General features: G+C 36.2%; 3 protein-coding genes across 3 annotated transcripts; 2 read left to right on the top strand and 1 right to left on the bottom strand.

The window, feature by feature from the left end:
- Positions 1 to 880: 880 nt before the first annotated feature.
- On the top strand, positions 881 to 5,909 carry LOC119982738 (metal tolerance protein 1-like). Its single transcript, XM_038826262.1, has 2 exons — positions 881 to 1,032; positions 4,466 to 5,909. Exons 1-2 carry the CDS (start codon positions 976 to 978, stop codon positions 5,675 to 5,677), a joined length of 1,269 nt encoding a protein of 422 aa, XP_038682190.1. The 5' UTR covers positions 881 to 975; the 3' UTR covers positions 5,678 to 5,909.
- A 1,587-nt stretch (positions 5,910 to 7,496) lies between these two features.
- LOC119982739 (transcription factor bHLH67) lies at positions 7,497 to 10,414 on the top strand. The gene is made up of 4 exons (XM_038826263.1): positions 7,497 to 8,366; positions 8,735 to 9,415; positions 9,545 to 9,940; positions 10,039 to 10,414. The coding sequence occupies exons 1-4, from the start codon at positions 8,259 to 8,261 to the stop codon at positions 10,105 to 10,107; spliced, it is 1,254 nt and encodes a 417-aa protein (XP_038682191.1). The 5' UTR covers positions 7,497 to 8,258; the 3' UTR covers positions 10,108 to 10,414.
- A 5,605-nt stretch (positions 10,415 to 16,019) lies between these two features.
- LOC119982735 (two-component response regulator-like APRR3) lies at positions 16,020 to 21,477 on the bottom strand. The gene is made up of 8 exons (XM_038826258.1): positions 21,093 to 21,477; positions 20,262 to 20,423; positions 20,031 to 20,161; positions 19,786 to 19,896; positions 18,247 to 18,364; positions 17,721 to 18,120; positions 16,591 to 17,305; positions 16,020 to 16,473 (listed from the first exon to the last, which is right to left on the bottom strand). The coding sequence occupies exons 1-8, from the start codon at positions 21,310 to 21,312 to the stop codon at positions 16,330 to 16,332; spliced, it is 2,001 nt and encodes a 666-aa protein (XP_038682186.1). The 5' UTR covers positions 21,313 to 21,477; the 3' UTR covers positions 16,020 to 16,329.
- Positions 21,478 to 23,012: the final 1,535 nt, after the last annotated feature.

The following is a 23,012-nucleotide window of genomic DNA, read 5'->3' as shown; positions in this document are numbered from 1 at the left end:
ACAAAAATTTATAAGTTTTCACACATTTTGTCGTTATCTCGAGGAGTTGGAAACTGGGCCGAGTCCTGGCAAGAGCCCATTGGGCCATATGAGACTTTGAGAATCTTGTTGTTCAGGCCAATTTACTATCCATGCCGGCCTTGATCAATAGCATGTCATTTTCTCTCAATACAAATTTTATGATGGGGGTTAGTGCAAACTATACAATTAAACATAATTATTTTTTGATAATTTATAACATCTATATTCAACAACAATTATATTATCTCTATCATATCTCTACAATACTAAAATATTACTTTTTCAGAAGTACTACACATCCATAAAATAAACATACGTAAACTTACAAAAACATGTGGCATGCCTATGTGACTTCTTTAATAAAGTTTGTTTTTTTTTAATCTATATGACATGTCTATTTGACTTGTCACCTAAATTATGTAAGTTTATGGATGAAAAAATTATGGACGTATATCATTTTAATTACTTTTTTGTATTAAAATTTCTTAAGATTATGTGCCAATCACTTTTTTGAGTGAGGAGAGAGTATATGATAATATTTTATGTTTAGTTATTGAATCCTTAAGTCCTAAACCTAAATCTATAACGATGCATAATAGTGTATTAGTGTTATTTCGATCTCGAAGTTCTAAATCCATAACAACGCATGGTATTATTTATTAAAATCTGGTATTTCGAATCTCTATTTAGCCACTTGCATTAATTTAGAGAGAGTGTAATATAATAATAAAACAAGAGTTGGATTCCTACCATTAACAAGGACGTGTTTGGTCAAACTAATTAATATATATATATTTTTTGGGCCATCTGCATGGTGCGCACCTTTGGCGTATGACTAAAGTCTAGGGTTTGATCGGGTATTAGCCTGTCTAGAAAGGGGCAAGACTGTAATCAGACAATACAGTGCAAACGACCCCCCTATGATTACTACAAATACAGGATCCTGAAACAGCAATGTGTGCTTTCTGTCTTTGCACTTCTTACACCGAGAAGACGAGAAAATTTAAAGTGGTAAGTGAAGAAGTGCATTCCCTCTTAATTCTATCAGTTTTCCTCCCTATTTTGAGCTTTTATATTCATTTTGCTTAACTATATTGATGTGAGTTTGGGGATTTGCTGTATTTTTGAGTTCTGCTTGATCGGTCTGCGAAGTTTCATGTACAAAGTTAAAACTTTGGTTGGGATGTTGAAGTTTAACTATGACAACGCCTTGTAAAGAGGAGGTCGCAAGTTTAACTATCATGTGCATGGAGGGGCTGGGTTTCGGCTCAGTCTTACCTCTGTGTGTGGATGGGGGCTGGGTTGACGGCCCGACTTCTGAGTTTGCCGAGCTGTCCGGTGAAGCATGTTGGGCGGGGAATTCTCTGTTAACAAAAAAAAAAGTGTTGACCAGTTGTTCACTCTTGATTTCCCAATTTTTTTCAGAGACTGGTTGCTTATGGAATATCTAGTATTACCATATGCGTTTCTTTCCTATATTTTAAAATTGATTTGATTTCTGCCTGATGAGATATATAATGTTTTGGATCCTTGGATTAAATTGAATATGCCTAAGATCAACAAATTTTTGAACTTGATCCGGATCCGGTATTAGATGCTCCTTTACGCGACTTGTTGTTTTGCTCTCGAACTATTATGCTTGGTGTGCTTGAAATATAATATTTGTGTGTTGGTCGATTGTAAATGAACTAGAAATTTGATTTTGGATTGAGATGTAATTGTTGTGTGTGACTGTGTTCTTTATTTTAAAACTGAGATAAGATCTAGAGCTCTGTTCATTCGTTTACCTAATTGATAAAATACTTGTATTTTTGGATCCATACATTGGATTTATATTTGAGTGTGTCTTATGCGTTTATATCATTCCCTGTTGTTGTTATTGGTCTTGATGTGGATAATTTGGCTGTCCATATTATAGCATCTTTAGGGGAGTAAGAAAACATTCTACAACCTTCAAGAATCTACTATCACATAATCACCTCTGTATTGTCTATGCGAAAACAATTTTACTTTGAATTATTAGCAAGCAGTAGCTAGTAAAAGTTACCCTGTATGGTTGTTTGTTAGCTTATGAGCAGTACTTCATTTGTCAAGTAATGATCTGGAACATCATCCCTCTGTCAGGTAATACTTGCATCATCTGATATATGTTGCAGAAGAAGGTTCACTGACAAACTTTATTCGCATAACATAGGCATAGGATTATTAGTTTATATTTGTTTTCCTTCCCTCCCCTCCGTCTCTCTCTTTTTCTTTTTTTTTTTCTTTCTTCATCCATAAAATTTATTTATTGTGCTGTGTTTGCAAAATTATAAGCTGTGTAGAATGTTGTAGTAACTTTGATGAATGTATTAATTCTAAAGAAATAGGTGGCTTATTTTTAGTTTCTCTTCAGATTTGGTAAAATGATCAATTCTGCGGTTTTGTTTAATAAACACCTCCAGGTTGGAGCTAGTGTAACTGGAATACATGGGCAAAGCATCTGTAGTGTACAATTCCTGTTGCATGCGTTGCCTTGCTCGTTGCAATTTTCTCTTTTTATGTACACATTTTCCTACTTTGGGTGTTTAAACCCAATTTATCTCTCTATGTTTCTGGCTTTTTGAGTAAGCACTAAACAAACTTGATTAGGACTTCCATCATTTATTTTGCATTTGACTTTTCTGTTAAAAAAAGGTGTATTGAAATGCTTCAGAATTGCCTTTAGACCAGTAATTTATTGTATGGGCCTTCCTCATTAAACTGCAGTTCAACGTGTTTCTGTTTTATGGTTCCTGTCTCCCATCTAAGCCTATGGGTTTCATTTATTAATTTCAGCTTTTTTTTTCTTTCTAAAATCAATATCAGCTTTGATCTAGGATGAGTTTGATTGATCTTGAGGACCTTTATCCTCATATCAACTTATGATATTCTGTTCCCCAAAACGTGAGGAGATGCATTGTACATTTTTTCTCCTCTATGACATAGGAAATTTGTGTCTTTTCTCTCCGGTTTTCTTTTCGATGAATTTTTTTCCATACTATGCAAGTCTATTTTAAGTGACTTTTTTTCCCCTCCATTCCTTTCTCTTCACTGGGTTAAAGAAGTCGAGCAAATTTTAGCCAAGCTCTTGACTGGACCTCTTTTAAATACAGTTGTCCATGTCTAATATTGGGTTTTGTGCCTCAGCATATCTAGTTATGCCTGTGTCAAGATTCAATTTTCTTTATTTTGAAGTGAAATGAGAGACGAGGTTCTGCAAAGTTGCATCCACGCATGCTCAAGCACTTGCTCTCGGAATTATGCATCTTCTTATAGCCTTAACGAGTAGCAAAGCTCCTGTTTTACATCTGAGAGAAGACATTGATTTTACATCTGGTTTTTATATTCAATACTAGATCCTGGGATACAAGAATGATTCTTGCTAGTTCCCTTGGCCTGTTTACTTAGATAAGTCCACAGGAGGGAACTTCCAACCAGAGTTTGATGTACTAGAGAGGCCATCTCAATTTTCTGCTGATACTGATTCTTTTAATGATTCATAACCTGTGATTCTTTCCGTGATTAACATATATTACATTGGTCTCTCTAGCAACTTCACCTTTAGTCTTACTTGTTTTCGGATGAGATCTATTTGAAAAGTTATTCTAGTGAGTCACTTTCTTGATTCTTCCATTTAGTGTGTAAACTAATTAATTAGGAAAAGCTGGCAGAAAAGTTGTGGTGTCTTGGATACTTTCAAGAGTATGCTACTTTTCTTGTTAATATACTCAATTATCAGAACTTTAGATGTTTTGCTTAGTGCAAGGCTATCAAATATAGAAGGGAAAGAAGGCAGCCATTCATTTAGATTGTGATTTTTCTTTCAGCAAGTTTTGAACTCAGTACATTTTTTGGCAGTTTCTGTAAATGTCCCAATGGCAAAGTCAGAAACTTAATTTGGATCTTAGTGCTTAATTTTTGTAGCATATACTTGAGCAGTTGCTACGACCAATATTTTTTCATTTTGATGTGATAAATTACTTTTTTTTTTCTCTGATGAAGTGTGATACATAGATTACGGCTATACTTCTAAATCTAAAAGTGTTAAACGATAAACAAAATACTGATGAGCATGGTTACTACTGATTCAACTTAGAATTTGCTGATTTTGTTTATTTTCACTTTCCCATGTGCAGGCTTTTACTTTACTTTTTGGGTAATGCTTTAGTTTTTAACTTATTCCTTGGCTTCATTTTTGTTGTGGTGTGCTTGTTATTTACTTCGCATTCAAAAATCAAAACTAAAAGTTCTGGAGGTGTTGAAGTTTTTCTCGAAATTTTTTTTTGTTTTTTGCTCATTGAAGTGGGAAGTTGATGTAATTCTGATGCCAATCTCAGAAATCTGTGTCCAGTTTCATGTGAATGTTACACTTTGAAAACCGAAATCTGTAAGATGTTCGTCGTGATGTTTCATATTTTTTCAGATGGAATCACAACATTCTCAACATGGGCAAATTATCGAGATAGGCATTGATGGTCCTGACAAAGAGAGGAATTTAGGAGGGACTAAGATATGTGGGGATGTATTTTGTGGATTCTCAGATGCCCGAATAGACTCCAAGAATGCTGAAGAACGATCCGCTTCCATGCGAAAGCTGTTAATTGCAGTGGCACTTTGTGTTGTCTTCATGGCCATTGAAGTCGCTGGTGGCATCAAGGCCAACAGTCTAGCTATATTGACTGATGCAGCACACTTGCTTTCAGATGTTGCTGCTTTTGCTATCTCCTTGTTCTCTATTTGGGCAACTGGCTGGGAAGCCACTCCCCGTCAGTCCTATGGATTTTTTAGGGTTGAGATTCTTGGTACTTTGGTTTCCATTCAGCTTATTTGGTTGCTAGCGGGGATTTTGGTATACGAAGCCATTGTTAGGATCATTAATGAGACGGGTGAGGTAAATGGCTTTCTAATGTTTCTAGTTGCTGCATTTGGTTTAATTGTGAATGTTATCATGGCTTTGTTATTAGGCCATGATCATGGGCATGCAGATGGCCATGACAATCACAAGCACGGAATGATAATTACCACACATCCTCATCACGAGGAGCACTCAAAAGATGATGAGCATCATCATGAGGAGCACTCTGAAGATGATATCCATCATCAGGAGAAGCACTTAAAAGATGAGCACCACCATACAAATGAAGATTCTGTTAAGCCACTGCTAGATAAAGGAAAGAACAGGCCAGAAAAGAAGAAAAGAAATATAAATGTACAGGGAGCTTATCTGCATGTATTAGGTGATTCCATTCAGAGTATCGGGGTTATGATTGGAGGTGGAATCATATGGTATAAACCTGAATGGAAGATAGTTGATTTGATCTGCACCTTAGCTTTTTCTGTAATTGTTTTGGGTACAACATTTAACATGCTTCGGAACATACTTGAAGTGTTGATGGAGAGCACACCTAGAGAAATAGATGCGACGAAGCTTGAAAAGGGGCTGTTAGACATGGAGGAAGTGGTTACCATTCATGAGCTTCATATATGGGCCATCACAGTGGGGAAGGTACTGCTGGCTTGTCACGTCAAAATCAGGCCAGATGCAAATGCAGACATGGTGCTTGACAATGTGATCAACTATATCAGAACGGAATACAACATCAGCCATGTTACTATCCAGATAGAAAGGGTGTAGTTTACGTTATGCACGGAGTTGTTTACTTTCTTTTTTTACCTTATGAATGTCCAGATTTCGTAAACTGATATTTTAGCTTCTTGTTGTGTTCATCCTTCTTAGGTATGGCTTTCAGATATTTAGTATAGAAATGATGTGTAAATGAGAGGACGTGATAATTATCATTTGTGGATGATTTTTTTCTCTCCCTATACACAACATTTTGCCAGGTCACTATATCTTGTCTGTTCAACCATGTGTTTTGCTTCTTTTCGAGCTGGTTACCTTTTAAGATTATATATGCATGCACCATGCTTATCTAGGAAGCAGGTTTGGTCATAATAGAAAAGGAAATCGCCTTCTCTACCATCCAAGGTATGCATCAACTGTCTCTGAGATTTGGGGTCTACCACTAGCTAAGTTTTTAAGTGTCACAGGATTCATTTGAAATATGGATCTTATTGTGTAAACACAACTTGTGAATTTGCAGGTACTCTTGTCATTTACCATGAACTGACTGCATCAGTGCATCATCCATGATACATACATTGATGCGACAGTCCTGGTCAGAGAGAAGGTTCACTCGGTAAGATTTGGAGATGATTTATCATTCTATGGATCCAAGCCTGATTATTTTCATTGAATATTATTTTTGTTATTTTCTGTGAGAAATAATGATGCAATGGTTTTTAGCAAGCCCTCCAGTGGTGGTTATTTGGTGTGAATGGATAAAGTTACCTTTTCACAGCTAGAAGACAAGTTCAAATGCTTAGCAGATTTCTTAAGGAGAGAATGCATCATGTTGTGTGGCTAAAAGTTCAGCATAGTTTTATAGGAGGAAATGGATGCCACATTTCATATGGATAAGATTGCTAGACTATATGCTGCTTCCATGCATATGTTCTTTTCTTGGATTTTTTTTTTTACACTCCATGCCACTCAGAATTCATGAAAATGATGGTCTTTGAGAGAGAGAGAGAGAGGAGGGAGCAGCATATCGTGCCGACGTTCATACATGATCTGATAGTTCATTTGGTGTGAATTTAGAATGGTGCTTCTGGAGATGTTTTTGTCATTGTTAGGCCTTCACCCTGCCTTGATGTTGAGGCAATTACCTGTGAGTTTGTCCGGCTTGTGGAGCCGTCAGAATTGGTCAGTAATTTGAGGTCTTTTAGGAAAATCAGAAGCTTTGCTTGTTCAAAATTGTTCTGGCATTCGAAAACTGGATTCAATACAGGATGATGGGTGAATATGAGGAAGTTAAATTGTTATTGGAATGGTTTACTAAGAGGAAAGACATGAATGAAAGCGTACTCAGAGTCTTTGTTTCACTCTGAGTGTGATTAATGCCAAAGAGAATCAGCAGCTGGTGGCATTGGACCCCCCCAAACATTAATTTTCCAGTGTGGAGAATGGAGAATGAAAGTGAATGCAAATTCTGGCATTTTGTTCCAAGACACAAGCAAGGACGCTGATGAAAAATGAGTGCACGAGCCTGGTTTTGGCAATACTCAATGAGATAATGAGGAAAAAAAAATCAATGAAATTCATATGGTATGACCTTGGGAAAGGGAGTTCCAATTCTTTGCTACAATTTCAATTGCAATTCTCTTCCAAAACTATGTTAACGATGCTTTAAAATGTGACTAAATATTTTCAGCATTATCAAAAAATACTCAACCCTAAATATTGAAATTTAAGCACTAATTTCTAATTCTTAAATTCTAATGTGTCATTTCCAAAAAAACAAAACCATGATTTAACATTATTTTTTGGGAAAATTTTAACAAACATATAATTTGCTAAAATTTTTATTGGCAACCCCCAACTCCATCTTTATCACAAGCCAAGAAAGCCAAGCATGAAAAGGTTAAAATTTGCTGGTACAAATGGCAAAAGGAGAGGAGGAAAAGCCCAAGTTAAAGCAGTAAATAATGTGCCCCAAGTAACAAGGCAGTCTGTCTAGTCTAGTACACTTGGGTTAGAGACCGAGACCCGTGTGTGCAAATTATTAGAGTGAAATAGGGACAATCCCCCATTCCCCGATTATAGAAAAAAAGCCCAAAAAGGTGAGTTGGGGGGGAAATGTAGGAATGACCCATCATCAGACCAATGACATAATCCAATACAAGGACTTATTCTTTGTTGAGAGGGAGAGGAAGAGGAAGACGAGTCCCCACAACTGTCTGTCCCCGCTGCCGGACAAAACTGCCACCGCCAATAATGCTTGGGACGTTGCAACCCAGACAATCCTATTAACTCACTCTCCCTCTCTCTCTACTTTCTCTTTCTGTCTTTTTGGGTTCCAATTGCAAATCCCTCTAACAACTCTGAATCTCTCAAAACCCCCTCAAATACATATCTTTGAGTAATTTCCACCTTTCATTTCTATCTAACCACATCCATGTTTCCCTTTGCATCACCATGGTTTTACCTCTGTTAATTCAGAGTTGTTACTGGTTACATTATATAGTCTCCATGTGAGATACCCAGAGCAATTAATGTGTTTTTTAAGAGCAGAATGTGTGTACGGGGGGGTCTCGTTCTGCTGCTTGGAGATTTCATTTATTAATATTCTTCCTCTGTTAGCATCAATAGGGGAATGTTGGTAACCGAGAGAGAGAGTGAAAGAGGGGAAGAATTTAAGGCTTACTTCAACAACTTCTGCACTTCTTTGATGGAGAAGCTCCAAGGACCCATTAATCCTTGTGTATGTTACTTGTCTCTCAGTTTAGTACTCCATCTTTCTCTGTCCTTGAAACCCATTTGTAGAATCAAGAAATAGACTGCATTTACTCCTTCAAATGCTTGCATCCAATGCTTCTTGTTAATTTTTGGGAAAAAAATACTAACATCTGCATTGCTGTCTCTCCTCTTTCACATTCTATTCTCATTCCATTTTTATAATTATTCTCTCTCTCTCTCTCTCTCTCTGTCTCTGTGTTGAGACTGAACCACCTACCCATTACATGACAGAAATCTTCCATTAAGACTTTCTATGGACAGTATGTGCGAACCTGCCAAGGAATTCTCTTATTTCTTTTTTCCAAAAGTTTTGTTTTTTATGCTTTTTTGCAGTTCATAGGGGAGAATCTGGATGTGGAGTACGGTTTACAACAAGGACTTCTCAACGCAGAGAGCCTGAATTTTGAGGAAGAAGAACCACATTACCCAGAACCAAGCTTAGAAGACAAAATGCCGTTCCTTCAGATGCTTCAAAGCGCTGAACACCCACAATTTGTTCCTCTCAAAGAACCAAACTTTCAGACATTGTTGAGGCTCCAGCACCTGAAGAAGCCATGGGAGATGAACACCTACATGCCTGCAATGGAAACCCGGATGCAAACAGTTGAGCTTGAAAGCTGTATCACCCATGACATTGTGGACTTGCATTCACCAGTCAAATCTGAAAAAAAGAATCTTCAAAACCCGCATTCTACTACCAGCCATGAAGGTGTAAGCTCCGAGTCTATCCAAGAACTACCAAGCTCCGCAGAACCATGTCTCAGAGAAGGTAACTCAGGCTGTTCCCCTCCGTGGCCTCAACCGCAGACGAAGCCCAGAGTCACCCACGTCTGTAAACCTTCCCCAGTCACAAAAGAAAGAAAGAAGCGAAAGCGAACGAAGCCCACCAAGGACAAAGAAGAAATAGAGAACCAGCGCATGACCCACATTACCGTCGAACGCAACCGCCGTCGCCAAATGAATGACCATCTCAACTCTCTCCGCTCGCTCATGCCTCCCTCTTACATTCAAAGGGTAATAACAATTTTATCCTCTTTGTCAGTTAAAGATTAAAAAAATTTGTCTTTAGCTCGCATATGTCGAATACCAGATAGAAGGACTCAATATTTGGTCTAAAAAAATACAAAATCACGACTTGTTCAGGGTGACCAAGCGTCGATTATTGGTGGTGCAATAGACTTTGTGAAGGAATTGGAGCAACTTCTACAGTCACTGGAAGCTCAAAAGAGGATGAGAAAAACAGAACCCACAACCGGCTCAGGCATTTCATCAAACGGGTTGTCTGCGTTCCCGCCTCCGCAGAATTGTCAAACAATTCCAGAGAATCCTGGCAGCGAAGGAGCAAAGGAGGAGACCAAAGACACTGCACAAATTTCGGTCACTGTCATACAAAGTCATGTCAACTTAAAGATTGAAAGCCCAAGGAGACCTGGTCAGTTATTGAAAGTCATAGTTGCATTAGAAGATCTCCGGCTAACTGTCTTACACCTTAACATCACTTCCTCACAATACACCATATTTTACTCTTTCAATCTCAAGGTAATGAATGTCATTCTGATTCACTCAACCTTTCAATCTTGGCTCAACTGCGAAAGAAGCTTTAATTTCTTACTTTCACCTGCCATTTTTTTTTTCAGATAGAAGAAGAATGCAAGCTAAGATCAGCTGATGAGATAGCAGCAGCCGTTCATCAAATCTTCAGCTAAGTTAAAATTAGTTAATTATGGATTTTGGGTGCAGCCCAGTAGCCTGCGAATGTACCACAGACGAGAGTGCATGACAGTGTAGATGATGTTTACTGCTTTATCAGAAGAACAAAAAGAGCATTTTTTTTTATAACTAGACTAGTTGCCAAGATGAATATGTAATTCCTCTCCCCTTATTTTTTTTATTTGTATTTTATTTTTATTTTGTGTTGTGTGAGTGGGGCAGACCATGCTCAAGTGTTGTAGGAGTAGTAGCATCTTAATATTAATATTAGGGATATATAAAATTGAGAACAAAATCTGCGTGTGAGTAAAGTTTGCGTATATTCTATTTGTCCATTGAAGTTAAATGTGGGTGATGTCGTTTTCATTGAGCAATCTATTATTGGTTTAGGAGTTTTTACTTGAATAAGGTTTACCTATATTTTGTCTTTCACTGAGTAATTTGTTATTGACTTAGGAGTTTTTCTGTTCCCGTTTATTACGGAAACTTTGTGCATTTTGCGGTTGCTTAATTTTATGAAAAAAAATAAAAATAATAAAGTTGCCTATGAAAGAAATAATAAGAAGAAAGTCAATGATGTCAAATGCAAATGATGCTGCCCTTTTTATATTGACTTTTGCATGTACATATAGAAAAGATATGCATCATTTTTTTTTAATGCCCTGTGCCCTGGAAAAGAGGGCAAGGAGCATTCTAATAGAAAATAAACATTTTTTTTTGTATAATTGTATTTGATTCCCTGCAACTCAACCATGTTTTCCTCAATGTTCACAAATGCCCATATCAAGTAAGTAGTGAACACATGATAATTTTATGTACGGACTCAGTAGAAATTAATTTCACACGCAATCTCCAAAAGAGAAGGCTCTTTTCTAACCAATTAGGCTAAAATTTTATTGCTAAACACATGGTGTGTAGATCATTTGAAGCTTATAAAAGAGGTAATAATATTTTCTTCTATCCTTTTCAAATTCCCTCTGTATTTGAGAAAAAAAAGGAGCATTTTTTTATAACTAGACTAGATTGCCAAGATGAATATGTAATTCCTCTCCCCTTCTTTTTTTGATTTTTGATTTTTTTTAATTTTGTGTTGTGTGAGTGGGACAGACCATATTTAAGTGCTGTAGGAGTAGTAGCCTCTTAATATTAGGGATATATAAAATTGAAAACAAAATCTGCGTGTGAGTAAGGTTTAAGTATATTTTGTCATTAATTGGTTTAGAAGTTTTTGTGTGAGTAAAGATTGCGTATATTCTATCTGTCAGTTGAAGTTAAATGTGGATGCCGCTTTCACTGATCAATCTGTTATTGACTTAGGAGTTTTTCTGCTCCCGTTTATTGCGGGAACTTTGTGCATTGTAGTTGTTTAATTTTATAAAAAAAAATCAAAAATAACAATAATAAAGTTGCCTATGAAAAAAACAATAACAAAAAAGTCAATGGGGTTCGTATGAATAAAATCTCATGATGACAGACAAATGCAAATGATGCTTCACTTTTTATATTGACTTTGGATGTAGATATAGAAAAGATATGCAAGTTTCATCATTTATTTAATGCTCTCGTGCCCTGGAAAAGAGGGCAAGTACCTAAATGAAATTCGTTCTTCAAAATTTGTTGAGTGACCATTTCTGCATATTGGGTATATCCTTATTTCCTTCTTTACCCAAAATAAAGTTGTCTCTCAATCTAATCAATTATAATGTATGGTTCTATATTTTTAAATGACATGGCCCGCGCAATAGTCCGTAAATCACTCATATCAAATAAGCAATAAATACATGATAATTTTATATACGGACTCGGTAAAAATTAAATTCACATACAATCTCCAAAAAGGGAAGGTTCTTTTCTTATTAGTTAGGCTAAGATTTGATTCCTAAACATATGTTGTTGTGTTTGAGATAGTGTGGATGAATAAAAATATCATGTTTAACAAACATGACAAGTGACGTAGAGAGTAAACACATTACAAGATATTTTGACATAGTGTGGGTGAATAAAAATATCATGCCTAGTCAGCATGACAGGTGACATAGAAAAGAAAAACATCACATGACTTCTTAGACTCAACCTGTGGCACTTAGAGTGAAGACCTCCTTTAGTCAACTCATAGAGGAGTGAATCTAGGAATCAGGATGGATCCTCATATCACAATGAACTCAACATCAGGATCAAGATGGATGTTCACAACCTCAGCGTCAATATATGAAATCAAGATCTTAACATAGCTAACAATCGGGATAAGGTAATCCCAACAAACATCTTATAGAGCGCCTATAAAAAGAGTTGTCAACCTGAGACGAGGCACGAACTATGAATTGTGATATAAAATACTTAAAATATATTATTGAGAAAGACATTGACTTGAGCGTCGGATTATCCCCTGGGTTAAGAAGAGCCACGCGTTCTTGTTCTTATAGGTATCAAGGTTCACTATCCACATCACTTCTTGGCATCAAGTGTCGATGTGTAAGGTCGTGCAAATTTTTGCATCGACAGATAGCATAATTTTGGTGGCTAACTAATTGGTGCTATATGGCTTGGACTTATCACTTATGAACCATGTAGGGATTTTTTGGTCATTGTGCTCAGTCATGATAATAAGAATGATCAATTGGCAACAATGGTGCTAGGTAGCCCAAAGAGCCTAAATTTAGGTGACAACATTACTCAGTTTATGATTGTACAAGTGAGAGAAAATTGAAATTCAAAAACTTGTTGAGTTGTTTCTATCTTTTCTCATAGACCCCACTCTCTCTATTTCTCTCTCACATATCCTCTCTCTCTTATCTCACAGACTCCCATTCTCTCTCTCTTTCTCTCCTTCCCTCTCTTCTCTTCATGATGAAAAAAAATCGATCATCCGACCACCGATCATGACCGTCGACCCACAGATCTGAAGCTCCAGAACACCATGACTCATCCACAACCATCGTTTTTTGACAACAACCATCTATTTCACCGGAAATCTAGACTTGAAGCTGTGGCAAAAAGAACATTTTGGAGCTCGATCCAACCACTATAGGCCACCTCTCCGCGAACCACCACCACCTTTGGACTCATCTTGTTGAGCTCTATTGATTTCAGTCATTGAACGACCATAATAGTTGCCAAAATAATTATTCCATTGATTTTGTATGTCGTTTCATTATTTTTTTTTAAACATTTGGTTATTCAATTGATATAAACAAATGTATTTAGTCATTCCAATGTCTAACTATGACATGGAAAGAGAGAGACGAGGAAAAAAATAAGGAGAGTAAATTTAGGTAATAGAAATTTTAAAAATTTGAATTTTAAAAACTTTCCAACTAGGATGATGATATGACAACGTCATGTAGATTTGAGTTCTTTTTAGGGATGGTAAAAAAAACCGATCCGAGCACTATTCATAGGATACCCGATCCGTTTAAAATCCGAAAACCGATCCTATAGGTTTTGGAAACGGTTTTGGTTTTGGTTTTCAAACTCGTCATGATTTAGGGTCGGGTTTGGTTTTTGAACCGTTTAGTAAAAAGATCCATTATAGTAATAATATTATAAATCATGTATAAAGGTATACTATTAGGATATTAAATTATAACATGATAAAACATATTAAAACGTATATATTTATAGAAACATACTAATAAAACTATAAATTAGACTAATTTGAATTATAAAATCATAATTAATATAAATCATACTCAATATTAATTTATATTAATATAATCATCAAATAAAAATATTAAAAGTTAAATGGTAAATGGGTACCCGATGGTAAACGGTTATGGAACGGTTCCGGGTTTGAAAATTTAAATGGTTTTTTAAATGGTTTTGGAACGGTTTTGGTATAGAGTATCTTACATGGAAACGGTTTTGGTATTTCTTAATTGAAAGGGTACCCGACCTGTTGCCATCCCTAGTTCTTTTGTGCTATCAATTCTTAGGCTATTTGTCATTTTGCCAATTGGTTATAATTAGGCTTTACCTGTCATTGGTTTGCGGTTAATCCGGAATAACTAGAATGACAATTTTTTAATTATCATTCGATTCTATTAGAAAGTATGTAATTTTTTTAAAAAATAATCGATGGATTTGGTTATTTCTTACCTTCCTAATTTGGATTATGGTTGAGACAAAAAAGAAGAAGACGAAGAGCCAAAGTAGGTTAATTAGGTGCAAGTCAAAGGGAGTAGACAGCACTTTCAAACTTCAAAGCCTGAGAATTGTCATAGGGGTCAGAGAAAGTGAGAGAGATGGGAGAGAATCAGCTGCAAAAATATGGCGGCTTAAAGCCTTTTTATGTCACACATCCCCATGAAAAGAAAGAAAGTAAAGAGTATCAACAACGTCTTGTCCGACTATCCAATCCATTAAAGAAGATTGAAGAAGCTGGCTAGGAGTTTTTTTTTTCCAAAATAACCCTGGTAGATAAATTGTTTCCTTATATAACACTACAAGTCATTCAAAATGACATCTTTTTTGTAATTTTTATACCATCACGTCATCTATAATTACGTGATCCATTTTTGAGCATTCACGCCACCAAGTCATGCCAACTAGATTGACGTTACTATTGAAAATCCAATAATCATGTCATACTAGTTGACGTGACTTTTAAATTTTTTTTAAAAAAAATTAAGTCACGTCAATAATAACGGCGTGACTAATTATCAAATATCTTATCTGTAATGTTCAAACCACCTACGAGACACACACGACTCAACCTTATCTCTCCCGTCTCTCCTCCCCACCCCTATCGGCACACACCTCACAACCCAATCACTTCTCCGACCGGTGAGACAACCACCACAAGTGACCGGCCATAGCCCCTTCGATTGATGAAGCAACCGCCACCATTTTGCGGCCATCACAGATGGCGTAATTATATAAAAATTACAAAAAACACGCCATTCAGAATGACGTATAGTGTTATATTGATAAATAATTTTATCCCAATGTTATATTGGGACATATTTTATTGAAAAATGTTATTTTGGGGGGAAAAAAAAACTCAGCTGGCTAGACCTCGCTTTTTAATGCACTGCTTGTTTTATAAAGGTCTCTCGTTGGCTGAACCGAACATGGTGAAAATAAGTCAGTCGACTTTCATCAATCTCTGCTTTTTCACAAAGCCATTCAATTATTTCTTTCTTTCTTTCTGTTCTCCTTTGACTAGAGCCTAGAGGCAGTGTAGAAGCCCTGGAGACTACATACATAGACAAACCTCGAAACTTGTATTTACGAGATGCTCCTCTCCTCTTTCCATATATTCCATTAACCCTACAGAGCAAATCATAGCCTGTGTACGGGGAGACACAATCCAAAGTCCAATCCAATAATGGCTTCTTCTCTGGTTTTTCTGTTGCTTTGAAGTCAAATCCCAAGCTCTAAACTCAGTCTTGTTTTATTCCTACACCCTTTGACTCACTCATTGCACTGCCCACACTACAGAGATACTGTTGTTTGTCATGGCCCAGTGGGCGTAAGAGAGAGAGAGAGGCATTTCTCTCAACCAAAAAGCTCAATGGCCTCTAGGCTTCAAGTTTAGGCCCAAATTTATTACCAAGCTAAGCACACTATACATATTTTTTTTTGAAAACTAGGTGAACACCTTGAACAAACCTTTTCAATAATTGTAAGCTTTAAAAAGAGACAATTTACACATAGGAAGATGACATCTTCTCCCACACAATACGAAAGAACATAATTTCTTTGACGACGAACCGAAAGACAAACCATGAAAAAGAAAAGGGAAATAAAAGCCTTGGAAAAAAGCCAAAGGCCAAAAACCCACAGAACCATCTATAATGCCTCAAGCCCTGCAAGAAATAAAGGCTCATTGTCTCTCTGGACAAAGATTAGCAGACCATGCTAGTATAATCTACAGTCTATACTATAATATAATATACAGTCTATACTATATAATAATCTATGGAAATATACACATGCTAGTATAATCTCTATACATATGGTAGTAAACAATCGTTACAGGAACTTCAATGACGAATCCATAGTATAATCTCTATCAACAGCATTATAGTTATACATACATATAGAGATGCCTACCCAGTAACAATCTACAAATCTGATCAGAACAAGAAAAACAAGCCAAAGTGGTAAAACCTTCAAGACCACCAAGGTTATAATTTACAGGGATACTCTTAATTCTAATCCATACCAGCACCAAAAAGAAGCTAGCAAAAATCTTCCATAGTGTTCTCATATTCTTTTCAAGAGTTTGGAGTTGGCACTACTGAATACGAGGGACAACCATCAGCATAAGCTATTGCAGTGTCATTCTGCAGTTGACGAACAAACTGTCCTTTTACTCGGGGACGCTGCTCTGCAAGCCTTTTCCGGCTTTGATAACGAACCTTCACGCAAAAATCGAATATCGTTTAATTGAAGAGATGAATATATTTTGGACAGCAAGTACTAAAGAGCTCAAAACTAAAGAGCTACTGTAAATACAGTGACAGTTATAACAATACCTTTTTCTCATAGCATCTCTCTTTCCTCTTCAGTCGGAACTTTGTTAAAGCAGCTTCTCTTAGGCTAAGGCGATGAGAATCCATCCCCAAAAATCTGTCTTGGATGACAGGAAAATTGCACTTTCCATCACTTCTTTTGAAACTGCTTCCATATGCACCATCATCGTCATGATCAATGACACCATTATTGCACAAACTACTAGTACCACTTGGAAAAGCAGCAGAAGAGCCAAACCCAGGCCCTTCCATGACGTCCATTTTGTTCTGCTCATGCATAGTTTGGTCAGAAGAATTATTGGCAGTTTCATCAGAACGGTGACAAACTTGTTCCGAGCTATGAACTGAAACAGAGGTACTAGTAGGAAAGCAAGACTGTTCTTGCTGACAGGGCACCTTCGATGTCCAAACAGAGGGCAATCCTGATTCTTTATTGTACATGTGCGTAAGAACATGATTATTTCTTGCACATGTGTCATAACTTGCGGTGGGGATGGAAATTGGAAATGCTTGTTCAGCTTGTCCACCTACAAAGTGGGTAGTTAAGTTCTCCTGACTGCAAGTAGAAATTGCACCATGCTGTTGAGAATCGCCTCTGGTATTGTCAGGCAGTTCATCGGACAACAGTTCATGGGATAGTTTTGCGCCCTCCCTCAACCCATTAAAATTAGTAGTTGATGCTGGAAAAAGAGGTTGCCATGCCTTGCCATGATTATACCTTCAAAGTGAAAATATGATGGTGAGAAATTCAATCAAAGGAAGAAAAAAAATCACACAAACATGTGTATTTCAAAACATGGAATAGGGATGCACATTCCATTGTAATTCAAAGCATCATATGAAAGAACTTCAAAGAATAAAATAATTTATCCTCAGTCAGCTAGTTATGTTTAGTCATACGGACAGTATAAACAAAGGTCTCTGAAGACCACTACTAATTAAGTCACGGATCAACAAAAGTTCAAATTGGTAAAACCGAAAAATAGAAGCAGTGGATAATGCATTTTGTTTTGTTTTTTGCTTCCTATTTGAAGCTCCAGAAAACAAACCATGCAGCAGCTAAGATTTATATAGGCTTCTGTAAATCATGTTCCGCAGTGAAGTAAATGAAAGAAAGGATACAATGATTTTACCGTGAAAAGGCTGAGGCAACAGAATGATTCAGTATATGCCTTTCACTGGGGCCCTCCTTTGAGCTGGTGGGACAAAATCTTCTCAAAGAAAGTTCCAAGTGTGGGGCTGTTTCAATCCCGTTAATGTCATCATCATTATTGAATTGTTCATACTTGCACTTCTTGCGATCATCAAATGTGCCAATCAAGTCAATGGCTCCACTGGAAGTTTCAACTATATCGTCATTGCAGCAATTGACCTCACTATGAGTATTCAAATTTCCTCTGTGGCTCTCCAGTCCAACATCTATTGCCTGAATCACTGCTTTCAGACTGCCATGGGCTTCATCGAGTCGCGTTGCTGTTACGCTGTGAGTTTCATCTTGATATCCAATCTCTAATCCCAATTTATTTTGTCTTTCTGCAATAAACAGTGAAATCTTATGCCTCATTTATTTATGTTAAGAGGGGAAAGCTATTTTTCACTTACAAGAAGGGAAGAAAATGAGAAAATGTATGATGAGAAGAATGAGGCACTATCACATACCTTCAGTTTCTGGATTAGGCGCAACTGATTCTTCATCTAATTCAGTACTCTCTCCACGCTTTTCTTTGTTTGTATTGCTTAAATTTGAAGCACTTCTAACCTTCCCCTCCAAAAGATCCTGAATAAATTTTGTATACTCTTAGCTTACAAGTGAAACTAGTTATTATATCCTAATATGAACATACAAATTTTCCTAACACTCAAAGGGCTATGACATGCATTATATCATCATGGATCACTACAACAGTGATGTTTTTACCAGTGCTTTAAAAGCGTCGTTAAAAACGAAAAAGCGCCGTAAAAAGTATTTTTCGGCGCTTTATAAAACGCCGGACAAGCGCTGTTAAAATAGGTGCCGTTAATAACATAGCGACGCTTTTTATGTAACGTCGCTTAAGTTCTAATTTCACAGCGCTTAATTAAGCACCGTAAAATCAAAAGGATTAGTGCTTTCAGGTATAGGGAAGCGCTGTGAAAATATAATGTTATTGGGCTTTTAAAATGCTGGAAATTTAATACTTTATCTATACCGGCGTTTTTTTTATGCGCAGTAAACATTTAATTATATATGTTCAAGTGAAAGTTTGCATTATTCTTAAAATGATACTCATTATTAATATATAGTACTATCCTAAATCCTAAACTAAGAAATTTTGAAACCCTAACTTATGCTTAGTTGTTTCATATTAATTAATACTATACTAATTGCTTAGTATATATATATATATATATATATAGTATCCTAATTGCTTCATATTGATTTATACTTGAATATATAAGTATGTCGATCCTAATAAAGATTTGAATCCTTATTTAAAAAAAGGGAAATTCATTTTCCGGCGCTTTAGTTGATAAGCGCCGTTATATATCCAATTAACGACGCTTGTGCTTAACGTCGCTAATTAGAAAGTATATAACGGCGTTTTTTTTATAAAACGCCGTACATTTAACGACTCTTTTAAAAAAGCGTCACCATTTAATTCACGCCATTTGACTGGCGCAAAATTATTTGACATCGACGACGCTGTGAATAAAAGCATAGTTATTTTAACATTTTAACAACGCTTATGCAAAGCGTCACAAATGTGAAACATAGTAACGGCGCTTTTTTAAAAAAGCGCCATGAAATGAGAGAAGCGTCGGCGCTTTCTCATAACCGCCATGGATAAAGTGTCGTAAATAACTCACTTTCTTGTAATAGATACAGGATACATAACCAAAAAAACTATTTGCTTTTCATGCAGAATCAACAATTGAAGGCAAAAGGCAGAAGAGATGAAAGAGCAGAAGCTCAATTAATCGAATGCATGTAATGAGAGCTTTATTTGATCAAACTATCATTTGAGGATCTAAACTACATTTAAATTAGGCTTATATCAGTAGAACTGACATATTTTGCACAAAATTTCCATAATTATCAATTTTCCTATAACCTTAGCATTTGGTGGCATATATTTGCTCAAGTTAATTTAGTAGAACCAAGTTTTAGAGCATTCAAGAAGGAATATGAGGATAACAAAAGGAAAAGAAAAGACATACTTCGGAAAAACTCTCTTTCTCATAGCATTCCTTATCTTTGTAAGTAGAGTCTGCATAATCACTTGAATGGCTGCTTGCCGCATTGTTCTCAGAAGAGGCTTCAACTTTAGGCTGTCCAAAATGAAGGAAACATGTCAAGGAATTAGTTGATTAAATATTTTATCAAAGAAGCTTATTTGAGTAGTGTTATGTGAGCAGAAAGTCAACAAATATTGCGTGAGGTGAAGTGAAATGATGGAACATACAGCATGCCTTCTCCAAACATGTTGCCAAAGGTTTCTCAACTCGTTCCTCCTAACAGGCTTGATGAGAAAGTCGGCTGCCCCCTTTAACATGCACTTCAATACCATGCTAATTGAGTCATTAGAAGACATCACTGCAACGTAATACGTACAAATTCTAAGATGTTTAACTTCATATTCAATCAAATAATAAGAAGGTAAAGATGGCCAATAACATTATGCATCCTAACTTACTTATGACTGGGATATTTTTGCAAATGTCATGCTCCATGACCAATGTCAAAAGTGCAAATCCGGAGATTGATGGCAACTCCACTTCAGTTAATATAAGGTCTATGTTATGTGCTCCACCCCTCAATGTCTCCCATGCCGTTAACCCATCAGGAACTGCTGACACTGCTTGAGAAAACACAGTAATATGAATAATCAGGCCTCCCAAGAGAAAGAAGGTATAATAAATTTAAATTTCATAAGTTGGAAGAAACTTGAATAAATTATGAACATGAAATATATAATTAAACGCTCAGATCTTAGAAACAGCCAACTGAAATCACAGACAAGAAGCAAATAAACACAAAACAGAAACAACTATATATATATATATATATATGACCATAGCAAAACGTTTTTCCAGAATAAGAAGTTTCCCAGTCTAATCACTATTTCTTGCTCCTGATCCACGCACACCCATCATAGGACTTGTTGAGAGTTTTGTTAAAGTTGCTGATACTTGATAGTGAGTGACTGCACACAAGAACAAAAAACACTCAACAAGTCCTTTGATGGGTGTGTATATATATATATATATATATATATATATATATATATATATATATATATATGACCATAGCAAAACGTTTTTCCAGAATAAGAAGTTTCCCTGTCTAATCACTATTTCTTGCTCCTGATCCACGCACACCCATCATAGTTGATTTATTCAAAGAACAAAATTCAAAATAAAATCCACAAAATAAAAAAAAAACTTTCATCGCCCATAGACAAGAAAATTTGAATCACAAACACAATCAATCCTCAAGCCAACTCAATAAAAGCTACAGAACTAACCTCTGTAGTTGCACTTCCGAAGAAGAGCCGATATAATATGGCGCGTGGAATCATCAGCCTCAACAAGCAGAACTCTGAGCACCATTCCCGGAAGAAACCTTTCCCACCTAACCACGTCTGATGAAGCTCTCTTCTCCTCCTCCATCCTCTTCATCTTCTCCACCTCCGGATCCATCTCCACATCCACGACCTCTTCCATCCTCACCACAACCTCAGCCATTATCAAACTATCTGTTTTCCGCGCTACCAAATTATCAAAATGAGACCAGTACTGAAAGTCTGAAACCCTAGTTTTCTTACAATTAAGAACGAGAAACAGTATTAGCAATAGAGATGGTGGTGGTCAAAGTGAGATCAACCAATCCTTAGCTCTGCACTAAATAAATATCTGAGAGAGAGAGAGAGAGAGAGAGAACCGATCGATATCCAACTTTGCCTGTGGACCACGAAAACGCGAAAAATATCTTCAGAGAGACTCCTTTCTCTCTCCTTTTTCCTTTCTCTCTCTCAAGGGGGATGAATCAAAAGGTGGGCCGACATTGGCCTCTGGTTGGTCAGGCTGAGGTGGCGCAATATGGGCCACTTTTTATATTTTCTTTGCGGATTGAGTGGTGGAGATTGTCCAGTCCTGTGGGGTCCATGTGAAAGACAAGTGTTGGAGATTTCTTGGGAGGGCTAGGAAGATATATTTCTAAGAGTGCCACATCGGCTATATAAAAAGACAACAGTTGGATCCCATGGTGAGGAGTGTGACACGTGGATCGTTCGAAGAATCCAATGTTTGTGGTGTATATTAAGGCTCGCGTCTTTTGTTTCTGATCGTCCATTTGTCCGAGTTGTGTTGAGTTTACGTTATAGTAATGTGCATGGGACCCATCATATGTTTTAAATTTAGTACCTTCGGTTATTTTTAGTACCTTCGGCTCGTCCTAGATATTTATATGTTTCCTTCTATTTTTAGTACCTTCGATTCCTCCTAGATATTTATATGTTTCATTCTATTTTTAGTACCTTCGTTTCCGTTCTAGATATTTCGTGGTGGGGCCGATTATGCCTTTGGTCCAACTGAAAATTTTGAATAACCTATCCAAGTTTATAATTTCAAAAAGAAGATAAGGTTCAGCTTGTTACTTTAATCACTTAAGTAATAATTTAATTGATGAATTTTTATCGAGTCAAAATATATAGAAATGACGGTTTTTGGGTTTAATTCTCACTTGAAGTAATATATTTATAATTATATATTGGGTTTTGACTTAATTTATCCTATTATTAAGTGACAAACTTCTGTATGCATGATCCTAAACACTCAAATTTAAGATTATTATTAAATGTTCAAATAACAAATTTATATAATATCTTTCTTGATCAAATTTTTAAAAAAGAACACTTGTGTTTCTTTACATTTGTTTACATCATCATAATTATGTACTATGATTCTCTTAATATTTCCTTTACGAAAGCAAGATATGAGTATCTAACTTAAGATAAATTTTATTTACACACCATCAAACTACTAAATTTACACAATTTTTAACAAATTTTCTTATAATATATATCTCTGTTTAGAATGACATATAAATCCTTTGCTAAAAATAAAAAATTAATATATACTTACATGCTGAATTAGAAAATACTAAGTTTACACAATAATTCTCTAAAGAAAAAAAAAATAGAGTTTACACGTCAAGAAACTTTGCAAAGCAAAATCTATTTTATTGAAAAATCGTAAAAGATGAAAGATGACAAATTATACAAGGATTATACAAATAAATATCATATTCAACATCTCAAAAACAACATTGTCGACAATAAAAAGAATAAACAGAAAGTCCTACAGCGCCTGCACCAGTTTGCTGAGAAGAAGAGACAATTTGTCTTTCCATCACACGAGGATAAGGGCACCTCCTATGTTCAGGA

The sequence above is a fragment of the Tripterygium wilfordii genome, chromosome 17 (assembly GCF_013401445.1).
Source record: "Tripterygium wilfordii isolate XIE 37 chromosome 17, ASM1340144v1, whole genome shotgun sequence".
NCBI lineage: Eukaryota > Viridiplantae > Streptophyta > Magnoliopsida > Celastrales > Celastraceae > Tripterygium > Tripterygium wilfordii.
The sequence above is the reverse complement of the archived record's forward strand: the minus strand, read 5'-3'. Positions and strand labels throughout refer to the sequence as shown.